Here is an 18,824-nt window from a genome sequence, read left to right as displayed (position 1 = left end):
TCCAGTCACAATTATGCTAGTACATTGTATACTGCTCATAATTGTAAATTGTCTTTATATTTTGTCCTGTTTTGTTTTCCTATAAACAGATTGGTAGCTTTGTCTTTCGTTTACAGTATTTAATTTGTAACAAGGGTGTTGGTTTTATAAAATGTATCACATTTTGTGTTAAATTGAGATCATAAAATAATACAGTAAAGCAAACGAGCAAGATTGTTTTCCCCGATTATCAGCACGATTGTAAATGTATACTGAACTGTGTATAAAATCAATATTTTTTCATTATCATAATTTAATTAAGGCTACATGCACAAATAATTATTGCATTTTCCAACGCAAAAAAAATGAACTATTTTCAGAAAATATGAGCCATTTTGTCTAGCGGTTGATGCAGCCGCAGTTTGGTGACGTGATATCAGACACAGAATACAAATGAATCACTTTTCATTTGGCGCCGATTTACGTGAGCTCTAACTGCAACGCTTGGAAAAGCAAGCGCAGAATGTGGAAATGAGTGAATTTTTTTTTCTTTTTGAACAATACATATCTTTTAGAATTGAACCATAAACTTCTTTTTGTTACATGTTTTGCTTGGAAAGTCTTTTTTTTTATGCCACGTGGTTTGATATTTTGTTAAAGGAACACGCTGACTTTTTGGGACTTTAGCTTATTCACCGTATCCCCCAGAGTTAGATAAGTCCATACATACCCTTCTCATCTCCGTGCGTGCCGTAACTCTGTCTGACGCGTCTGAGCACTTCTACTTCTGTGGAGTGATTTGCTCGCAGCACCGAGCAGGTGTTGCACTAATCACTCCGCCCAAGTAGCAGTGCCCAGTATGTATACGTAATCACAACAGGATTACTAAGGATGTTGGGTTGTTTGCAGTGCTACGCTGTGGATGAAGAATCAGAGGTGAAGATGCTTGAACAAGCTGCTCACTATCACAGAGCTCAGCAGCAGAATCCGGCCACAGCGGTTCCTCTTCTGGCGCTGTTTTGCGGCAAAGTTCTCATCATATTTTACTATACTTGTTTCTGTCTTTTTTGCTGATGTTACTGCTCTGTACCATCTCATGCGTAAAATGTCTTCTGTTCTATCCAGTCTGATCCACTGGCATACATCATGGTACCACACTACTCTAATGGAAGTCTCAGGGCCATTCAGAAATCCTCCCCACTGTCCTCTTGTGTGAGTGCATCACTTCCAAATGTATTTGACCAACTTTACCACTTGTCTACAATGCATACAGATTAACATAAAATTCTCATAAAGCATATTTGTTTTATTAAGAATTCAGTCATGAATGATTTTTATAATTGTATTTATTTAGACAAAAAGTATAGAATTTTAATATCAAGCCTTAATGGGTTATCAGCTGTAACATCAGAATTTAAATTTTGGTGCATCCATTTTGTGATTATTTTATTTTAAATGCATATCTATTTTTGTCCTCTGATTTTTTCTTTTTTCTTATTGTGACGTAGGAGGTTAGGAAGGTGATGAAGGGTGTAGCTCTGGGACTGCAGAATCTTCATGCAGCATCTATTACTCATGCATCTTTGCATCCCAACAACGTGTTTGCCATCGGCCGAGAGAAAGGCATTGTTGGAGATTACGATCTCACAAAGACACCTGTAAGTGAAATTTTAAAAACTGCAGCTTAAGTGACATTATGGATTCATTTACCTTTCGGGGAAAAAAACTAAATGGAAACCGACCTGATCCTGATTATTAAACCTCAGGCAATAGATTTGAATTTCTTCTTTTTTTTTTTTTTTTTTTTTTTTAGGAGCAGAGGGTGTTTGACAGCGGGATGGTTGCTGGTTCCATCAGTTTGGTGGCTCCAGAGTTAAAGCAGGGTCAGCCGCCTTCCCCAGCCACTGATATGTATGCCTTTGGAGGAATCATGCTCTGGGTAGAACTATTGCTTTCTTGCTTGCTTATTTATTTATTTATTAAATACAATTATAAGTTAATTATAGTATATATATATATATACACTCACCTAAAGGATTATTAGGAACACCTGTACAATTTCTCATTAATGCAATTATCTAATCAACCAATCACATGGCAGTTGCTTCAATGCATTTAGGGGTGTGGTCCTGGTCAAGACAATCTCCTGAACTCCAAACTGAATGTCAGAATGGGAAAGAAATGTGATTTAAGCAATTTTGAGCGTGGCATGGTTGTTGGTGCCAGACGGGCCGGTCTGAGTATTTCACATTCTGCTCAGTTACTGGGATTTTCACGCACAACCATTTCTAGGGTTTACAAAGAATGGTGTGAAAATGGAAAAACATCCAGTATGCGGCAGTCCTGTGGGTGAAAATGCCTTGTTGATGCTAGAGGTCAGAGGAGAATGGGCCGACTGATTCAAGCTGGTAGAAGAGCAACTTTCACTAAAATAACCACTCGTTACAACCGAGGTATGCAGCAAAGCATTTGTGAAGCCACAACACGCACAACCTTGAGGCGGATGGGCTACAACAGCAGAAGACCCCACCGGGTACCACTCATCTCCACTACAAATAGGAAAAAGAGGCTACAATTTGCACAAGCTCACCAAAATTGGACAGTTGAAGAATGGAAAAATGTTGCCTGGTCTGATGAGTCTCGATTTCTGTTGAGACATTCAGATGGTAGAGTCAGAATTTGGCGTAAACAGAATGAGAACATGGATCCATCATGCCTTGTTACCACTGTGCAGGCTGGTGGTGGTGGTGTAATGGTGTGGGGGATGTTCCCTTTCGTTGTCACTCCGAGTTACGTCGGATGACGACGAATGGGGTTTTGCTTAGAAATCCTATCATCTTCGAGTATATAAAACGAGCCAATGGCAAAGAAATGCCATGGGTCTGCGGAATTTGCATAGCGTAACTCCGCCCCATCCTGGGAGTATATAAGGAAGTACGCTGGCAACATGCAGATATGTTTTCGCTTCGGAGCCAAGTTGATGTACTTCACTCCACAGCCAATCCTGAGATTCATCTCTTCATTTCTCTTCGAGACGAGCCTCTCTCCAAGTGTTGGTGTGACAGCGAGTTCCAGCGAGTGCACATTCCCTGCTTATCTGTGCAGTGATTTGCCAGTGTTTGTGTGTTCTCTCCCTGGTCGCTTCAGCATTTGCGGAGAAATCTCCTTTCTAAAAGAGCTTGCACGCGGCACGTCTTTTTAAAGATGCCTCGCCCGTGCACTTCTGGTTGCGGTCTTCTCGTTTCTGACTCTGATGGGCACAATCGCTGTCTTGTGTGTCTGGGTATTGAGCACGCTAAGGCAGCGTTTGTGGATGAGTCATGTTCCCATTGCGGGAACATGCCCATCGCACGGTTGCGGTCTAGACTCAATGACCTTCATGGTAGAGTCCCCTCATCCGCACCCCGATCTACAGGCTCCGCGAGAGCCTGTACTTCGGCTGGTGGCCAGGGTGACCTGAGGATTACGGTGTGGGACAAAGTGCCGACTATTCCACGCTCCACACCGTCCTCTAGCGCCGTGCAACCCGCGAGTGTTTCGAATGAGCCCGCTGTACAGTCCTCTGACTTGCCGCGGGTCTCATTTGGCGCTCCAGAGGAAGATTCGATGTCGATCGCTGCATCACAGGGTGGGCAAGAGTCCTTGGGAAGTGTGCCAGCATTGCCCGAGTCTGATCCCGAGATGACTGCCATGCTTTCCCGGGCAGCCGCGGCCATTGGGCTTGAGTGGTCCCCGCCACCTGGTCCGGTGCGCTCGCGGCTGGATGATTGGTTTTTGGGTGCCGCCACTGATCCTCGTCAGCGCGCGTCCCCAATGCCTTTCTTCCCGGATGTGCATGAGGAGGTCACGAGGTCCTGGAAGGCACCATTGTCTTCTCGTGATCGCTCGGCAACCTCCTCCGCCCTGCCTCCTCTCGATCAGGCGGCCGCCAAAGGGTACACTGGGGTTCCCCAGGTTGAACGCTCTGTTGCGATGCAACTGTGTCCTGAGAGTGCTTCTTCCCGTGGTGACCCAAAGCACCCCTCCAAAGCCTGTAGGTTCTCTTCGACGCTTGTGGCGAAGGCCTATAGAGCTGCGGGGGGCTGGCGGCCTCCTCACTGCATGCCATGGCGACACTCCAGGTCTACCAGGCCCAGATGTTGCGTGACATGCACGAGGGGAGGACTGACCCAGCGCTCTTTGATGAGCTGCGTGCCGCCACCGACCTTGTTCTCCGAGCGACGAAGGTGACCGCACGCTCCCTGGGTCAGGTGATGTCCACTTGCGTGGTCCAGGAGAGACATCTGTGGCTCAACCTGGCCGATATGCGTGAGGCCGAGCGGACCCGGTTCCTCGACACTCCCATATCCCAGGCTGGCCTCTTCGGCGGGGCGGTCGAGGACTTTGCCCAGCAGTTCTCGACCGCCCAGAAGCAGACTGAGGCTCTCAGACATGTCCTGCCCCGACGGCCAGCTGCTGCCTCCACCCAGCCGTCGGCACAGGTGCCTCAGTCTGCTCGCCGCCGAGGGCGCCCTTCTACGGCTCCCGCCCCTCCCGCACGGCCCCAGCAGCAGCCTCCATCCGGGTCGCGTTGTGGAGGACACCGTAGGAAGGCGCCACAGCCCTCTCCCGCCCCGTGCCCCGCTAAACGCCAGGCCAAGCGGCGCTCCTGAGACAGGCTGCTCTGAGATGGCGTTGAGTTCTTCCCAGGAGACGGTAGCAGGGCCGCTCCTTCCCCCGGTGGAGGGCCGGGGGAGAATCCTTGGTTTTCCCCACCCCGCTGCTCGTCCCACGATGAGCAGCACCCTTTTGTGGTTAAAGAAAGAACTCACTCCCCCATCTCTGAGCACACAGAGTGTCCGGATGACAGTGCGCGCCGCTCACGAGCCTCGCCACTCTCGTCCCCCTCTGTCGCCAGTTCCCTGCTAGAGCACGCCCCAGTGGGACGCTGGTCCTCCCCTGGCCTCCTCTGGCAGGACGCGGCTAATGACCGTGCCCCCGCACCGGGCCGCTATGCCACCCGCGCCTGGGCCGGTCATTCCGCCTCGCTGCACCACCGAGGGTACGTCTGTGGTCCGTATGACCCCGCTGGTACAGTTCCTGGAAGCCTGGTTAGAGCTTCCCAGGCTGTCCCGCTGGGTCGCGAGGACCATCAGGCTCGGCTACGCGATTCAGTTCGCGCGGTCTCCTCCCCGCTTCAGGGGAGTCCGCTTCACTATGGTCGGTGGCAATGCCCCGGTTATGAGAGCGGAGGTCGCTACCTTACTGGCGAAGGGTGCGATCGAGACTGTCCCTCCAGCCGAAATGAGGTCCGGCTTTTACAGCCCTTACTTCATTGTACCGAAGAAATCCGGTGGGTTACGGCCAATCCTCGACTTGCGCGTCTTGAACCGCTCCCTTCACAGGATGCCGTTCAAGATGCTCACGGCCAAGCGCATTTTCGAGTGCATACGGCTGCAGGATTGGTTTGCAGCGATCGACCTGAAGGACGCCTACTTTCATGTCTCCATTCTTCCCCGACACAGACCGTTTCTTCGTTTTGCTTTCGAGGGGCAGGCATACCAGTACACGGTTCTCCCTTTCGGGCTAGCCCTGTCTCCTCGCGTCTTTACGAAGGTCGTCGAGGCAGCCCTTGTTCCCCTTCGGGAACACGGGGTTCGCATCCTGAACTATCTCGACGACTGGCTGATCCTAGCTCACTCTCGAGACCAGGTTTGCGAACACAGGGACCTTGTGCTCCGGCACCTAGCTCGTCTGGGCCTTCGGGTCAACTGGGAGAAGAGCAAACTCTGCCCCGTGCAGAGGATCTCTTTTCTCGGTATGGAGATCAACTCGGTCGCCATGTGCGCGCAGCTTACGAGCGAGCGCGCGCAATCACTGCTGACTTGCCTTCGTCAGTTCGAGGGCAAGAGTGTGGTCCCACTGAAACTATTTCAGAGGCTCCTGGGGCATATGGCATCTGCAGCGGCTGTCACGCCGCTCGGGTTGCTTCATATGAGACCACTTCAGCTTTGGCTTCGCGATCGAGTCCCGAGGTGGGCATGGCACCACGGCACGCTCCGAGTTCCAGTGACTCCGACCTGCCGTCAGACCTTCACCCCGTGGTCGTACCTCAGTTTTCTTCGGGCCGGAGTGCCCTTGGAACGAGTGTCCAGGCATGTTGTTGTGTCAACAGATGCCTCCACCATGGGCTGGGGCGCCATGTGCAATGGACATGCTGCCGCGGGCTCCTGGACAGGACCCCAGCGCCTTTGGCATGTCAATTGCCTCGAGTTGTTGGCTGTACGTCTTGCCCTGCATCGCTTCCATGCGTTGCTCAGGGGTCAACACGTACTAGTCCGATCGGACAATACCGCGACTGTAGCGTACATCAACCGTCAAGGTGGTCTGCGCTCCCGCCGTATGTCACAACTCGCCCGCCACCTCCTCATATGGAGTCAGAAGCATCGGAGGTCGCTTCGTGCCATTTATATCCCGGGAGACCTGAACCAGGCGGCCGACGAGCTGTCTCGGCTTCGGCCTCTCGCTGGAGATTGGCGACTCCATCCCCAGACGGTTCAGCTGATTTGGGATCAGTTCGGGGACGCACAGGTAGACCTGTTTGCCTCCCACGACTCGTCCCACTGCGACCTGTATTATTCCCTGACCGAGGGCACGCTCGGCACGGATGCACTGGCGCACAGCTGGCCGCAGGGCCTCCGCAAGTATGCGTTTCCCCCAGTGAGCCTTCTTGCGCAGACCTTGCGCAAGATCAGGGAGGACGAGGAGCAGGTAATATTGGTTGCCCCATATTGGTCCAACCGCACCTGGTTCTCAGAACTAGTACTCCTCGCGACAGCACCTCCCTGGCCAATTCCTCTGAGGAAGGACCTGCTTTCTCAGGGACGGGGCACCTTATGGCACCCTCGTCCCGATCTTTGGAACCTCCACGTGTGGCTCCTGGACGGGATGAGGCAGGTTTGAGTACCCTACCACCAGCGGTGGTGGCTACCATCACCCCGCTAGAGCATTGTCCACGAGACATGCCTATGCGTTGAAGTGGAACCTCTTCGTCAACTGGTGTTCTTCTAAAAATCTAGAACCCACGAAATGCCCCATCAGTGTCGTGCTTTCCTTCCTGCAAGAAGGGTTGGAGCGAAGGCTGTCTCCCTCCACCCTGAAAGTGTATGTTGCCGCCATTGCCGCACATCACGACGCAGTTGATGGTAAGTCCTTAGGAAAGCACGACCTGATCGTCAGGTTCCTGAGGGGAGCCAGGAGACTGATTCCTCCTCGTCCTCCCCTCGTACCCTCTTGGGACCTCTCAGTGGTTTTAACTGCCCTGCAGAGTGCTCCCTTTGAGCCTCTGCAATCAGTGGAGCTTAAGTTCCTGTCAATGAAGACAGCGCTCCTGGTTGCATTGGCCTCCATCAAGAGGGTAGGGGACCTGCAGGCATTTTCGGTTGACGAAGCGTGCCTGGAATTCGGACCGGCTAACTCTCACGTGATCCTGAGACCCCGGCCCGGATATGTGCCCAAGGTTCCCACCACACCCTTTCGAGACCAGGTGGTGAACCTGCAAGCGCTGCCTTTGGAGGAGGCAGACCCAGCCTTGGCATTGCTCTGTTCAGTACGCGCACTCCGTGCTTATGTAGACAGAACGCAGTGTTTCAGGACCTCAGACCAGCTCTTTGTCTGTCATGGTGGGAAGCTGAAGGGAAAGGCTCTCTCCAAGCAAAGGTTGTCTCACTGGATAGTGGACGCCATTGCTTTGGCATACCAGCAGCAAGGTCGACCATGCCCCCTTGGTGTGACGGCCCACTCCACCCGGAGTGTGGCATCCTCTTGGGCTCTAGCGCATGGCGCCTCGCTAACAGACATCTGCAGAGCTGCAGGCTGGGCGACACCTAACACATTCGCGAGATTCTATAATCACCGAGTGGAGCCAGTTTCTTCTCATGTACTCGCTTCAACTAGCCGGTAAGAGATTCTGCTCAGGTGTCTTCGCTTGCTCGCCATTCCTCTCCACGGACGGGATATGTGCGATATTTTCCTCAGGTGAGCCTAATAAGCCCTGAGTCTCCTCCAGCACTGACGACGTCAACGCCAGAGTTATGCCACCGGCAGCTTTCGCGCTTGGCTAGGTGCCTCCATGTGCATGGTTCCCCTCCGGGCGACCCCCACATGTGTAGTTCCACTGTAAGCCTCTTTGAGCATGTGTCTTTCCCTTGGCAAGCCACCTTGCCACCCCTGGGGTTGAAATATTCCACCTGCGGCTGGACACCCCAGTGTTATTCCGTATGCAGCCCTTCGGGGTCATATGTGTATTCCAAGTCCCCCCCTTCGGGTTGGGCATGATTGCATATTTCCACTGGATATGCTTCCCAGTGTACCTTGGTATTCCTGTGTTAAGTAGGACTCCTTCGTCCGTGCTAGTCTCACGACAGGGAGCTCAGACTTACGCAGGGCACTGGAAGACAGTCGAGAGGTGGCGTGATTACACTGGGAACCCCATTCGTCGTCATCCGACATAACTCGGAGTGACAACGAAAGGGAACGTCTGGGTTACGTGTGTAACCCTCGTTCCCTGAGTAGGGAACGGAGACGTTACGTCTCCCTGCCACTTCCGCTGTACCGCTGGAACGCCTGAGTTCAGTCTCGGCTCCTCAGCGAAGACATATCTGCATGTTGCCAGCGTACTTCCTTATATACTCCCAGGATGGGGCGGAGTTACGCTATGCAAATTCCGCAGACCCATGGCATTTCTTTGCCATTGGCTCGTTTTATATACTCGAAGATGATAGGATTTCTAAGCGAAACCCCATTCGTCGTCATCCGACGTAACGTCTCCGTTCCCTACTCAGGGAACGAGGGTTACATACGTAACCGAGACGTTTTCTTGGCACACTTTAGGCCCCTTAGTGCCAATTGGGCATCGTTTAAATGCCACGGCCTACCTGAGCATTGTTTCTGACCATGTCCATCCCTTTATGACCACCATGTACCCATCCTCTGATGGCTACTTCCAGCAGGATAATGCACCATGTCACAAAGCTTGAATCATTTCAAATTGGTTTCTTGAACATGACAATGAGTTCACTGTACTAAAATGGCCCCCACAGTCACCAGATCCCAACCCAATAGAGCATCTTTGGGATGTGGTTGAACGGGAGCTTCGTGCCCTGGATGTGCATCCCACAAATCTCCATCAACTGCAAGATGCTATCCTATCAATATGGGCCAACATTTCTAAAGAATGCTTTCAGCACCTTGTTGAATCAATGCCACGTAGAATTAAGGCAGTTCTGAAGGCGAAAGGGGGTCAAACACAGTATTAGTATGGTGTTCCTAATAATCCTTTAGGTGAGTGTGTATATATATATATATATATATATATTAGGGGTGGTTAATCTGTCTGATTTCCCGATTCGATTCGATTACGATTATTGAAGTCCCGATTCGATTACAGTCGATTTTCGATTATTAACGATTTTCGATTAGCGATTATTGATTTTCCAGTTCACAACAGTAAACAAAAATACACTAAGTGATTGCAGTATTAAAAAAAGTCAGCTGCTGAATTACTTAACTCTTTTATTGAGTAACAACTCAAAGCACTTTCTGTGTCGTGTAGTTATAACTTCAGAATTATTTGTATGTAGCTTATGTTCTGTAGAACACAGAAATGAATACATCACATTGTGTTGTGACTCATCAAGTTGAACCAAACTAGCTTTTAATACAATGTTGGTATGAGCCACCACAGTATTTTACAAATATAAAAAATAACACAAAGTGAAAATAAAGTGGCATTTTGGCGTTAATATTGAAACGACAGTTACCATGGTGAATACACAATACTAACAAGAACTGTTAATGAAACATGGAAACTGCTCCTGGTGAATAGAATGAAAATCATGCCTGCATGCAAATCCTTCTCAGCTAACACACGACGTACCAGTAACGTGATTTATTGGTATTTTACTTTTATTTCATGACTTACTAATTTACAACGTAACAACGTTGCATGCTCGTAGTTTCCTTTGCACTTTGCACTATACAGTGAAGCGATACACGGCGCGCCCCTCCGCATTTGCGCGTGCAATTGAAGAGTGTGCGCTACGAGTACAGTATAACGGCTGACAGGACAGGAACGTCCGTTTTTCTGAGGTGAAATACTTTTTATTTCAGCGTACACATACGTCACTGCCTGGTAGTTCCTATACTGTGCTGGGTTTTCTGAAGTAGTTGTGATTCGCCTCTCATAACATAACATGCTCTAAATGCACGCAGAGTGGATTTTTTATTTTATTTTATTTTTTATAAAAAATCGATTTTTGAAAATTTGATAATCGATTCATACTCGTCCATAACATACTCGCGATTAATCAATAATCGATTTTTTTCACCACCCCTAATATATATATATATATATAATTTCCATTATATACAGTTATATTAAAAATATACGCAAGTATGTAATTATAAGATACAAAAATATAAAATCAACTGGTATCTTTAAAAGGTAACTCTCGCCAAATTGCAACCTAGGGTCTTTTTGTTAATCTACCCGTGGCAAACTTTCATTTAAAAGCATAATTAGAATGGAAACGCCACTTTTAAGTTTGACTGTATTTTCGTTTTCGGTCAAATTGCCTTTTGAATGGGAGTGCATGGGGCACGACTATGATAACATCAAAATTGCTATTTTTAAAACACTAAGAAGGCTCGACACAACATGAAACTTTGCTTGAAGTATCACCAGGGGCTCTACACGTGAACTCGAGCATTGACAACATTGTTTGTGTACACAGAGTTTACTAACAATAAAGGATTTTAACAACTGTTGTAGACTGTCTAAAACTAACTTTAGCTGGAAAATAACTTTATTAAAGAACCGCTATAAAATCAAAACAATCTCTGTTACCTTAAATTATATGTTTATCTCTGTAAAGCTGCTTTGAAACAATCTACATTGTTAAAAGCGCTATATAAATGAAGATGACTTGACTTGACTCGCCTGCAGACGGAAACACTAACTGATAAAGTGAGTCGTACAAAATCTTTCTTTTTCGTAAACTGTGAACAATGTTGTCAATGCTCAATTTCATGTGTAGAGCCCCTGGTGATACTTCAAGCACAGTTTCATGTTGTGTCGAGCCTTCTTAGTTTTTAAAAAATAGCGATTTTGATGCTATCACTGTAGTGCCCCTAGCACTCACATTCAAAAGGCATTTTGACCGAAAACGAAAATACGGTCAAACTTAAAAGTGGCGTTTCCATTCTAATTATGCTTTTACACGAATATTTGACTCAGGTAGATTAACAAAAATAGCCTAGGTTGCAATTTGGCGAGAGTTACCCTTTAAAGTGGCTCTATTATGCTTTTTCAGATTTTACCTTTCATATAGTGTGTAATATACTGTAGCTGTTTGAAAAGAGGTGATGCTGTAATGTATATTATAGGAAAATTAAAGTGTTTTTTGACTTTGAATGCATGTAAACCTATTATGGGAGACCTCCAAAACAAGAAGCCTTTAAAATAAAATAATTTGGGCACTTTAAAAATAACTATTTCTGTAAATCTTAGTCTTTTTCTGTCAGTAAAGTAGACTTTTCTGTTCACAGTTGCATGTTCCAGACTTCAGCAGAACTCTAGAGAATGAGCATCAAAATGTCGAGTTCACTGGTTTGGATCTGGTATGTAGAATATAAGAGCTGATAAATATATTTATATGATAAATATATATGTATAATATTAATATAAGTTTAAAATGATTACTCCAAAATGATTCAATCATCTAATGTATCTCTGACAGGATGCTCAGTTGCTGAAACTCCTCTCAAAGCTGCTGATTTCCTCTACAAGACTGTCTGCTTCCGAAGCCCTAAAAGATGACTACTTCATCTCAGTTGATGTGTAAAAATCAAATGTGTTCATGTTTGCGTTCTTTACCCTTTTTCTTTATAATTTTCTCATAAGAAAAAAAACCCACAGAGGTGTTCGTTTGTTCCTCACACCCTGTTTCGTGTTCCTTGAATAAATAAAAATAAATATATAAAGGCAGAATAAAGTGGGAATCTTTGTCAATACAGTTCATTATGTGCATCAGAGAAGAGGAAGAATATGCTTGGTTTTTCCATTTTGTGATGTTTTATCCTGTTCCAGATCCGATCAGTGTAACATAAAAGGCTGTCAGCTTTAATCTTAGTCACTGACAAGACCTTACTTTGAAATTGTCCGTTCGAAAAGTGTCTCCATAATATCTTTTATCTTTCTGTCCTCGTTTTTTCTCCAGGATCATCAAAAAGTGACCCATAAATTCTGAAAAGGAGAGCAATTTGGCATTCTACTGAATTTTCACAGGAATTATACGAGTGTATAATAACTTTATAATTTCATCAACAAATTTGAGAGAAAGTAAAACCGCATTTTTATTAGTATTTTGAGCACAGCACAATCACCCTTTACATTGAGTCTCTATGTGGTTGTTGACCTTGGATAGGTCACCTGGTATTTCAACTGAAGTTGGTACTCCACTTTTTTTTTTTAAACGCATCAGTCGAAATATTGATGAAAGGTACAATTTACGGCACTTAAGAAGAAGCTCATCAGGGTGAGTTTAAAAGTTATGTAACATGATGATGTTCAATTATTGGAAATCAGACCACAGAGCCATACAGTGCTCTCAACTGAATTATGAACCAAGGTAATTTAATAGAACATAGCACTATAATATATGGCTTCAACTGTTTTTAAGAGAAAATAAGGACACAGTGCATTAAGGAAGTATTTAGACCCCTTAATTTTATTTTATTTATTTTTTGTTAAAATGCTATTTTAAAAAATCCACATCAATTTATACTCTATACGACTAAATAAAAAACAGATTTCTGATAAGTTTATTTTAAAGAAAAAAATGAAATAATTCCAGAAGTATTCAATTTCGGACCAAGGCATCGTTTACAGACACATGATTTTTGACGTCATTTACTCTCCGTTCCATACTGACTTTCTTTTTTGTCAAACTTAATTTGAAAAATATTTTGAAAGTCAGTGGTAACCAAAACTATTTACCAACATTCTTCAAAATATATTTTTGTATTCAGGAGAAGTAAGTCACCAAGTTTGGAACGACGTGACGTGAGTAAATGTTGAAGCGATTACAGCCTCAATTCTTTTTGAGTTTGAGATGCGACAAGCCAGAATGCTTGTTTGTTGCATTCAGGACGATTGAGAATTTCTTTCTTTCTGACAAAGTTGTCGTATAATGCATTTTATACATCGACACGCCCTCTTATAGTGTTAAGAGCTGTATCAAAAGAGAGGCGTGCTTCAGGTCTTCTATAAAACACGAGTAAGCGCCCTCAGACAGACAACAACACCTGAGAGCACGGGGAGCTGCTCTGTCAGTTAAACCCTCTCAAGAAATACACATTCTGCCAGAGGAAGGTAAGTAAAATAACATTTTTGTTTTTATTTTAATCTTGTATAAGTCATCATTGTTAATGTGAAAGTTAAAATTCGAAATTTACAAAAGAAAAGTAGCCTATGATAATCCCTCTTAAATAATTACAGTATTTGTAATTTGTTCTACAATTAAAAATGTCAATTTCATTATTATCACCATTATATTTTGTAGTTGTTATAGGTAAACGTGTGAACAATTAAACACAATGGGAAAACTTGGCCTATATTACACACACTCGGTTTTATGGAAAGTGAAGTTCTTAGATCAAGAAGAAGATCAAGCCTGCTGACTTGTTTTACATTATACAATTTTTTATTTTTTTTATTTTTACAATTCATAAAGGAGCAGAAAGGGGAAAGTGACAATTAATTATAATTAATAATAATACAAATTATTTCATTATTTACAATTTTGTTTTATATCTTTAAAAAAATGTAATGTATAGTTTGTGTAAATGCTTAGTTCTGTCATGAAACTCTAGATAGCGCAGGCTGATGGGTCCTTAACGCAAGATGATGATATTCACAGCATTAACTACTTGGCACAAGCTGAGTGGTTCATGTTGTTGGCTATCTGCAGCCAATGACCTTGCTTCTCAACATTTAAATGGCTGGTTACCATTCACTATAGCAGTTGCAGCGCGCTTTCAGAGTTCGTCTAAAACTCTCCACCTTCCCCAGCTCCACCTGTATAGATCAGCAGCAACAATAATCTACTACAACAGCAATAATCAATAACAGCAGCAATTCAGCAGCAGTAGCGTAGCAGATCTATTCCGCCAGCCCAGGACCAAATACATTAACATTGTCATATATCAATTACCATGCTAAAATTATTCAGAGAGTTGTTCAAATTGTTCAAAACTAGGCTAAATTTACATTTTAGCTGCATGCATGAATCATGTGATCCCATATGTATTACAGAGTCAGCTTCATCTTCTTCGTTGTTTTCTAGATGCACTCTCTTCAGTTCATGTTCATGATCATTGCTGCAATGTGGATAGTGACAGTCACAGAAGCATATCCATACACACCAGCAGACACAGTCATCCCTGCAGAGGACCTGACCAAATACTACACTGCCCTGCGGCACTATATCAAGCTCATCACACGACAAAGGTAAGATAAAAAAAGTGTAATAATCAGTAAAAGACAGAAAGCAGGACAATAGCAAAATATTTAGCAAAGCTGAAATTGAGTAGAAATAGAAAGAAATACAAAGAAATAGGCCCTTAATTTTTACGGTATTCATATTTTCATAATTTAAATAATAATAAAACAAGTGACACTTTCTCTTATTTTGGAGAATTTTGTACAGCCTTTTTTATTTCCTCTGATGCTTTTGTAGCTGTAAGTTATGGAAGATTGTTTCTGCCACAGAATAAAAAATAAAAAGATAGTTGCAACTTTTCATCTCACGATTCTGATGTGTTTTCCCCCCCGAAATTTGACAATTGCGAGTTTATATCTCAATTAAGAGAAATGTAAACTCACAATTGCGAGAAAAAAGTCTGAATTGTGAGATACAAACACAATTAAAAGAGGTAATTGCGAGTTTTTAATCTTACAATTCTGACTTTTCTTCTCGCAATTGCCAGTTTATAGGTGTGTCTGTCCAGTCCATGTTGGAATTACCGTAATTATGAGAACGTAGAACTCGTAATTACAACTTGTAAACTCTGAATTTTCTGGGAGCTCTGACTTGTACCACCTGACCGCTGCAGATTAATTTTGGTGTTGTCATAGAAACACATAATTCCAAATTCAAGGAAGTGAACAGCTCTGAATAGATCGTCACGGGTCACCATCTCGAAATTACGGTAATTATGACATCGTCTGAACACAGCATAAATATCACAATTCTGAGAAAAAATGTAAGAATTGTGAGATTTATGCTGCGTTCACGCCACGACGAGATGACGACCAGGCTTTATAACTTTTATAAGTTTATATCACACAATTCGAACTTTATAACTCTCAGTTCTGACTTTTTTTTCAGAATTGTGAGATATTAACATGCAATTGTGCGTTATAAAGTCCGAATTGGGAGATAAAAAGTCACAATTACCTTTTTTATTTTTTATTCCGTGGCAGAAACCAGCTTCCATACTTGTTGTCCTAACCTCTCTCAGGTATGGGAAAAGAAACAGTCCTGAACCCATGTTCCTGAGTCTGCTGTTGAGAGAGACACCAGGAAGCATTCCTGAGTCCACAAATGAGGAAGCAGGCACTGAACATGACAGCATCCGGTTAGAACACTGCACATTTTTCATTTAGCTGGAGACTAAATATGATGCTTTTATTAGTTGTGTGTCATACATTACAAAGAAGATTATAAAAACTTTAAATTAAAAAGGTTGTGTATAATTTCCTCTCTCTCTTTTTCATGTTATACAAAGTTACAAAGATTTTCTTTTTGATTGTGTCTTTTCAGATTCAAGAAAATGCCAATATGATGATGGAAGATTTTTATCAACCACCAATCGATGTCAGCGGTGACCAGATAGTGGCAGTGTGCAGCTTTAAACCATTGATCCTATACAGTGTCATGAGAAATCGAGTCCTCCCCCAGGAATTGGGTCTCCTTTAGGACCCAGACGGTAATACCTGATTAAAAGTTGTTATTGTGATGTCTCGACTAATTATAACTTATTTAAAGGGGTCATATAATGCCATTTTTGTACAAGCTAATATGATTCTTTAGGGTCTAAATTAAAAGTTTGTTATATACTTTAATTAAAAATTCTCATTAGTATTGTAAGAAAACACTAATTTTACCTGGTCAAAAACAGCTCTGTTTTCATCACACCGTTTAAGTGCATGTGTCTTTAAATGATAATGAGCTTTGCTCACCCCGCCCCTCTGTTCTGTCCATACACCATTTGTAATAATAACACAATAACCATAACGCGTTGATCGTTATAAACGTGGGATTATGAATTATATTGAGATCGTCGTACATAGAAAACATGCCGTAATGTACCCTGAGTGTAAAAATAGCCGCATTCATTGTGAAGCGTGCAAGCGATTTGCAAAGATTAATATAAATATTAATATAAAGGTTAATAAAACGTTACACTCACTTCTTCTTCTGGGGGTGCAGCAGGAACACGAATAGTTGGTAACGATCCTTTTTTCAGGAGCAGCTTCTTAGCTAAACCAGCTTTTACCTTGTTTGTAAAGCAGTCTGGTGTGTGAAATGATTCGCGCAAACATGAAAGCATTGACGTTGATCGTGGGGAATATTCCCTTCGAAAACAAAACTCAGCCACTGCGTCTTCAGCGGTTCGGATTTAGGAACATCAAAATGATGCTGTGTTCCTTATTGCACCCAAGAACAGAACACCACAATCACTAAGACGCCATTCTGCTCATAGACAGTGCTCCAGCGTATCAACAATGACCGCGCGGACTATGATGACAGACAGCTCGCTCACGAGCGAGGGCGGGTCTGTGTTGAAACGCTGCTGTCAATCACAAATCGTGGGAGGGGCGTCCGACCGTGTGACGTCACTAGGTCGAACGGCTTGATTTTAGAGATTGGAAAACATATAAGGAGATTAAAAAAAAAACACTGGATGGATTTTTATCATTTTATGATGGTTGTGTACAGGCACTGCCAACACACATTACAGTACAATCAACTTGTAAAAGTGCATGTATCATTATATGACCCCTTTCTATGATGTTTATTACATTAAGTGCACAAACAACATGTTTGAAATTTAAAATTAATTCTTATGTATTGCATTATAAAACAAACTTTTAGAAGCAACATACTATGTTCTATAAAAGTAATTTAATATTAATTTTACACAATAATAGTAATGTGGTACAGTATAGGCTATAATAATACTATAATACATTTTTAATAAATTAATTGTCATGCTAAGTACACACAAATTTGACCTTAATTTGGAAAATGTAATTGGGAACTGTATTGAAAGCAAAAAACATACCTAATATAATATAAGCTTAGCTAATAGGCTGATCTTGTAGATGTATGCTATTCTAAAACGTAAGCTAACTAAAAAAATGCTTGATTTCACAACCTATAGCGTCAGTTATATACTAGTCTATAAACCATGAAATTTAAAAGGTCATTAATGGTTATTATAATGCATTTTAATTCATTATGACAGAAATCATTATGTGATTTTGCAGGAACTGTAATCAGGCGCTTAAAAAACTACCGTTGAACTAATGGGATCACTTAAGGAGACCAATTCCTGGGGGGGACTCGATTTCTCACCACAACGGCGTTCATTATGTTCTGTACTATGGGGGTTATGCGCAACAAACTTCTGTATTCTGTAAAACAGGTCGCGTTGCTTCTGTTTTAGGTCTTTTGTATATGCTCTGTTAAATATAAAGCCGTTTTACTCAAGATACCTTCAAAGGAGTGAGCAAAGATGAGCATAATCGATTGTACATCATATATGCAGATTGATATAAAAAAAAAATTCTTCTTCTTACTAACATTTTAATATTTACACTTAATAAAACACCACAACAACAATTAAAAGAAATAGATAGTTTAGCCGATTACCTCAAAAGTCTATAGTCCATCAGTTCGTACTGTCATTAACGCTTTCTCTGACAAGCGGATGCAATGAGACCTGTTTTTCTGTTTGTTCATGTGACGTTTGGCATAAAGCCTATTCAATTCATTATACAGTGTTTGTGAATTAAATGCATTGCAGAAACGAATATTAACAGTTGTATCTTCATTAAATCACAGACACATTATTAACCTTATAATAGACTGAAAATATTTCATGCATGAATGTAGTCTTTCGTTTTTACTTTTTAACAGACACTTTTCAGAAATTTAAGTTTCTGAAATATATTTTATTATCAACAGAGAACATAATACCTTACTATATATATATATATTTAAAATACCTTAGCATATAAAATTATACCAAATTATACCAATTATAATGTAAGTATCTGTTAAAAAGGGTATGTACCGGTATGTATAACAAAATTATAAACGCAACACTTTTGTTTTTGCCACCATTTTTCATGAGCTGAACTCAAAGATCTAAGACTTTTTCTATGTACACAAAAGGCCTATTTCTCTCAAATATTGTCCACAAATCTGTCTAAATCTGTGTTAGTGAGCACTTCTCCTTTGTGCCTTTTATTGTGGCCAGCCTAAGGCACACCTGTGCAATAATCATGCTGTCTAATCAGCATCTTGATATGCCACACCTGTGAGGTGGATGGATTATCTCTGCAAAGGAGAAGTGCTCACTAACACAGATTTAGACAGATTTGTGGACAATATTTGAGAGAAATAGGCCTTTTGTGTACATAGAAAAAGTCTTAGATCTTTTGAGTTCAGCTCATGAAAATTGGGGGCAAAAACAAAAGTGTTGCATTTTGTTCAGTGTATATGTATATACACATA

General features: G+C 42.9%; 2 protein-coding genes across 7 annotated transcripts in view; one reads left to right on the top strand and one right to left on the bottom strand.

Moving 5' to 3' along the window:
* stk31 (serine/threonine kinase 31) overlaps positions 1 to 12,016 on the top strand; it is a 36,001-nt gene extending 23,985 nt beyond the window's left edge. Inside the window, exons 21-26 of one of the 2 annotated variants that reach the window (XM_081389476.1) lie at positions 889 to 1,008; positions 1,105 to 1,191; positions 1,488 to 1,637; positions 1,793 to 1,918; positions 11,566 to 11,637; positions 11,757 to 12,016. In XM_081389476.1, coding sequence (XP_081245602.1) covers positions 889 to 1,008; positions 1,105 to 1,191; positions 1,488 to 1,637; positions 1,793 to 1,918; positions 11,566 to 11,637; positions 11,757 to 11,861 — 660 coding nt within the window. In that variant the 3' untranslated portion in view covers positions 11,862 to 12,016. The remainder of the gene's footprint in view (positions 1 to 888; positions 1,009 to 1,104; positions 1,192 to 1,487; positions 1,638 to 1,792; positions 1,919 to 11,565; positions 11,638 to 11,756) is intronic. The other variant, XM_081389477.1, reaches the window with a different exon arrangement.
* gsdmeb (gasdermin Eb) overlaps positions 1 to 18,824 on the bottom strand; it is a 102,431-nt gene that overhangs the window by 25,544 nt on the left and 58,063 nt on the right. The gene's annotated exons all lie outside the window — the stretch shown is intronic.

The sequence above is a fragment of the Scardinius erythrophthalmus genome, assembly GCF_964197995.2.
Source record: "Scardinius erythrophthalmus genome assembly, chromosome: 16".
In the NCBI taxonomy this organism is placed as follows: Eukaryota; Metazoa; Chordata; class Actinopteri; order Cypriniformes; family Leuciscidae; genus Scardinius; species Scardinius erythrophthalmus.
Note: the sequence above shows the minus strand (reverse complement) of the source record. Positions and strands in the feature narration are given on the sequence as shown.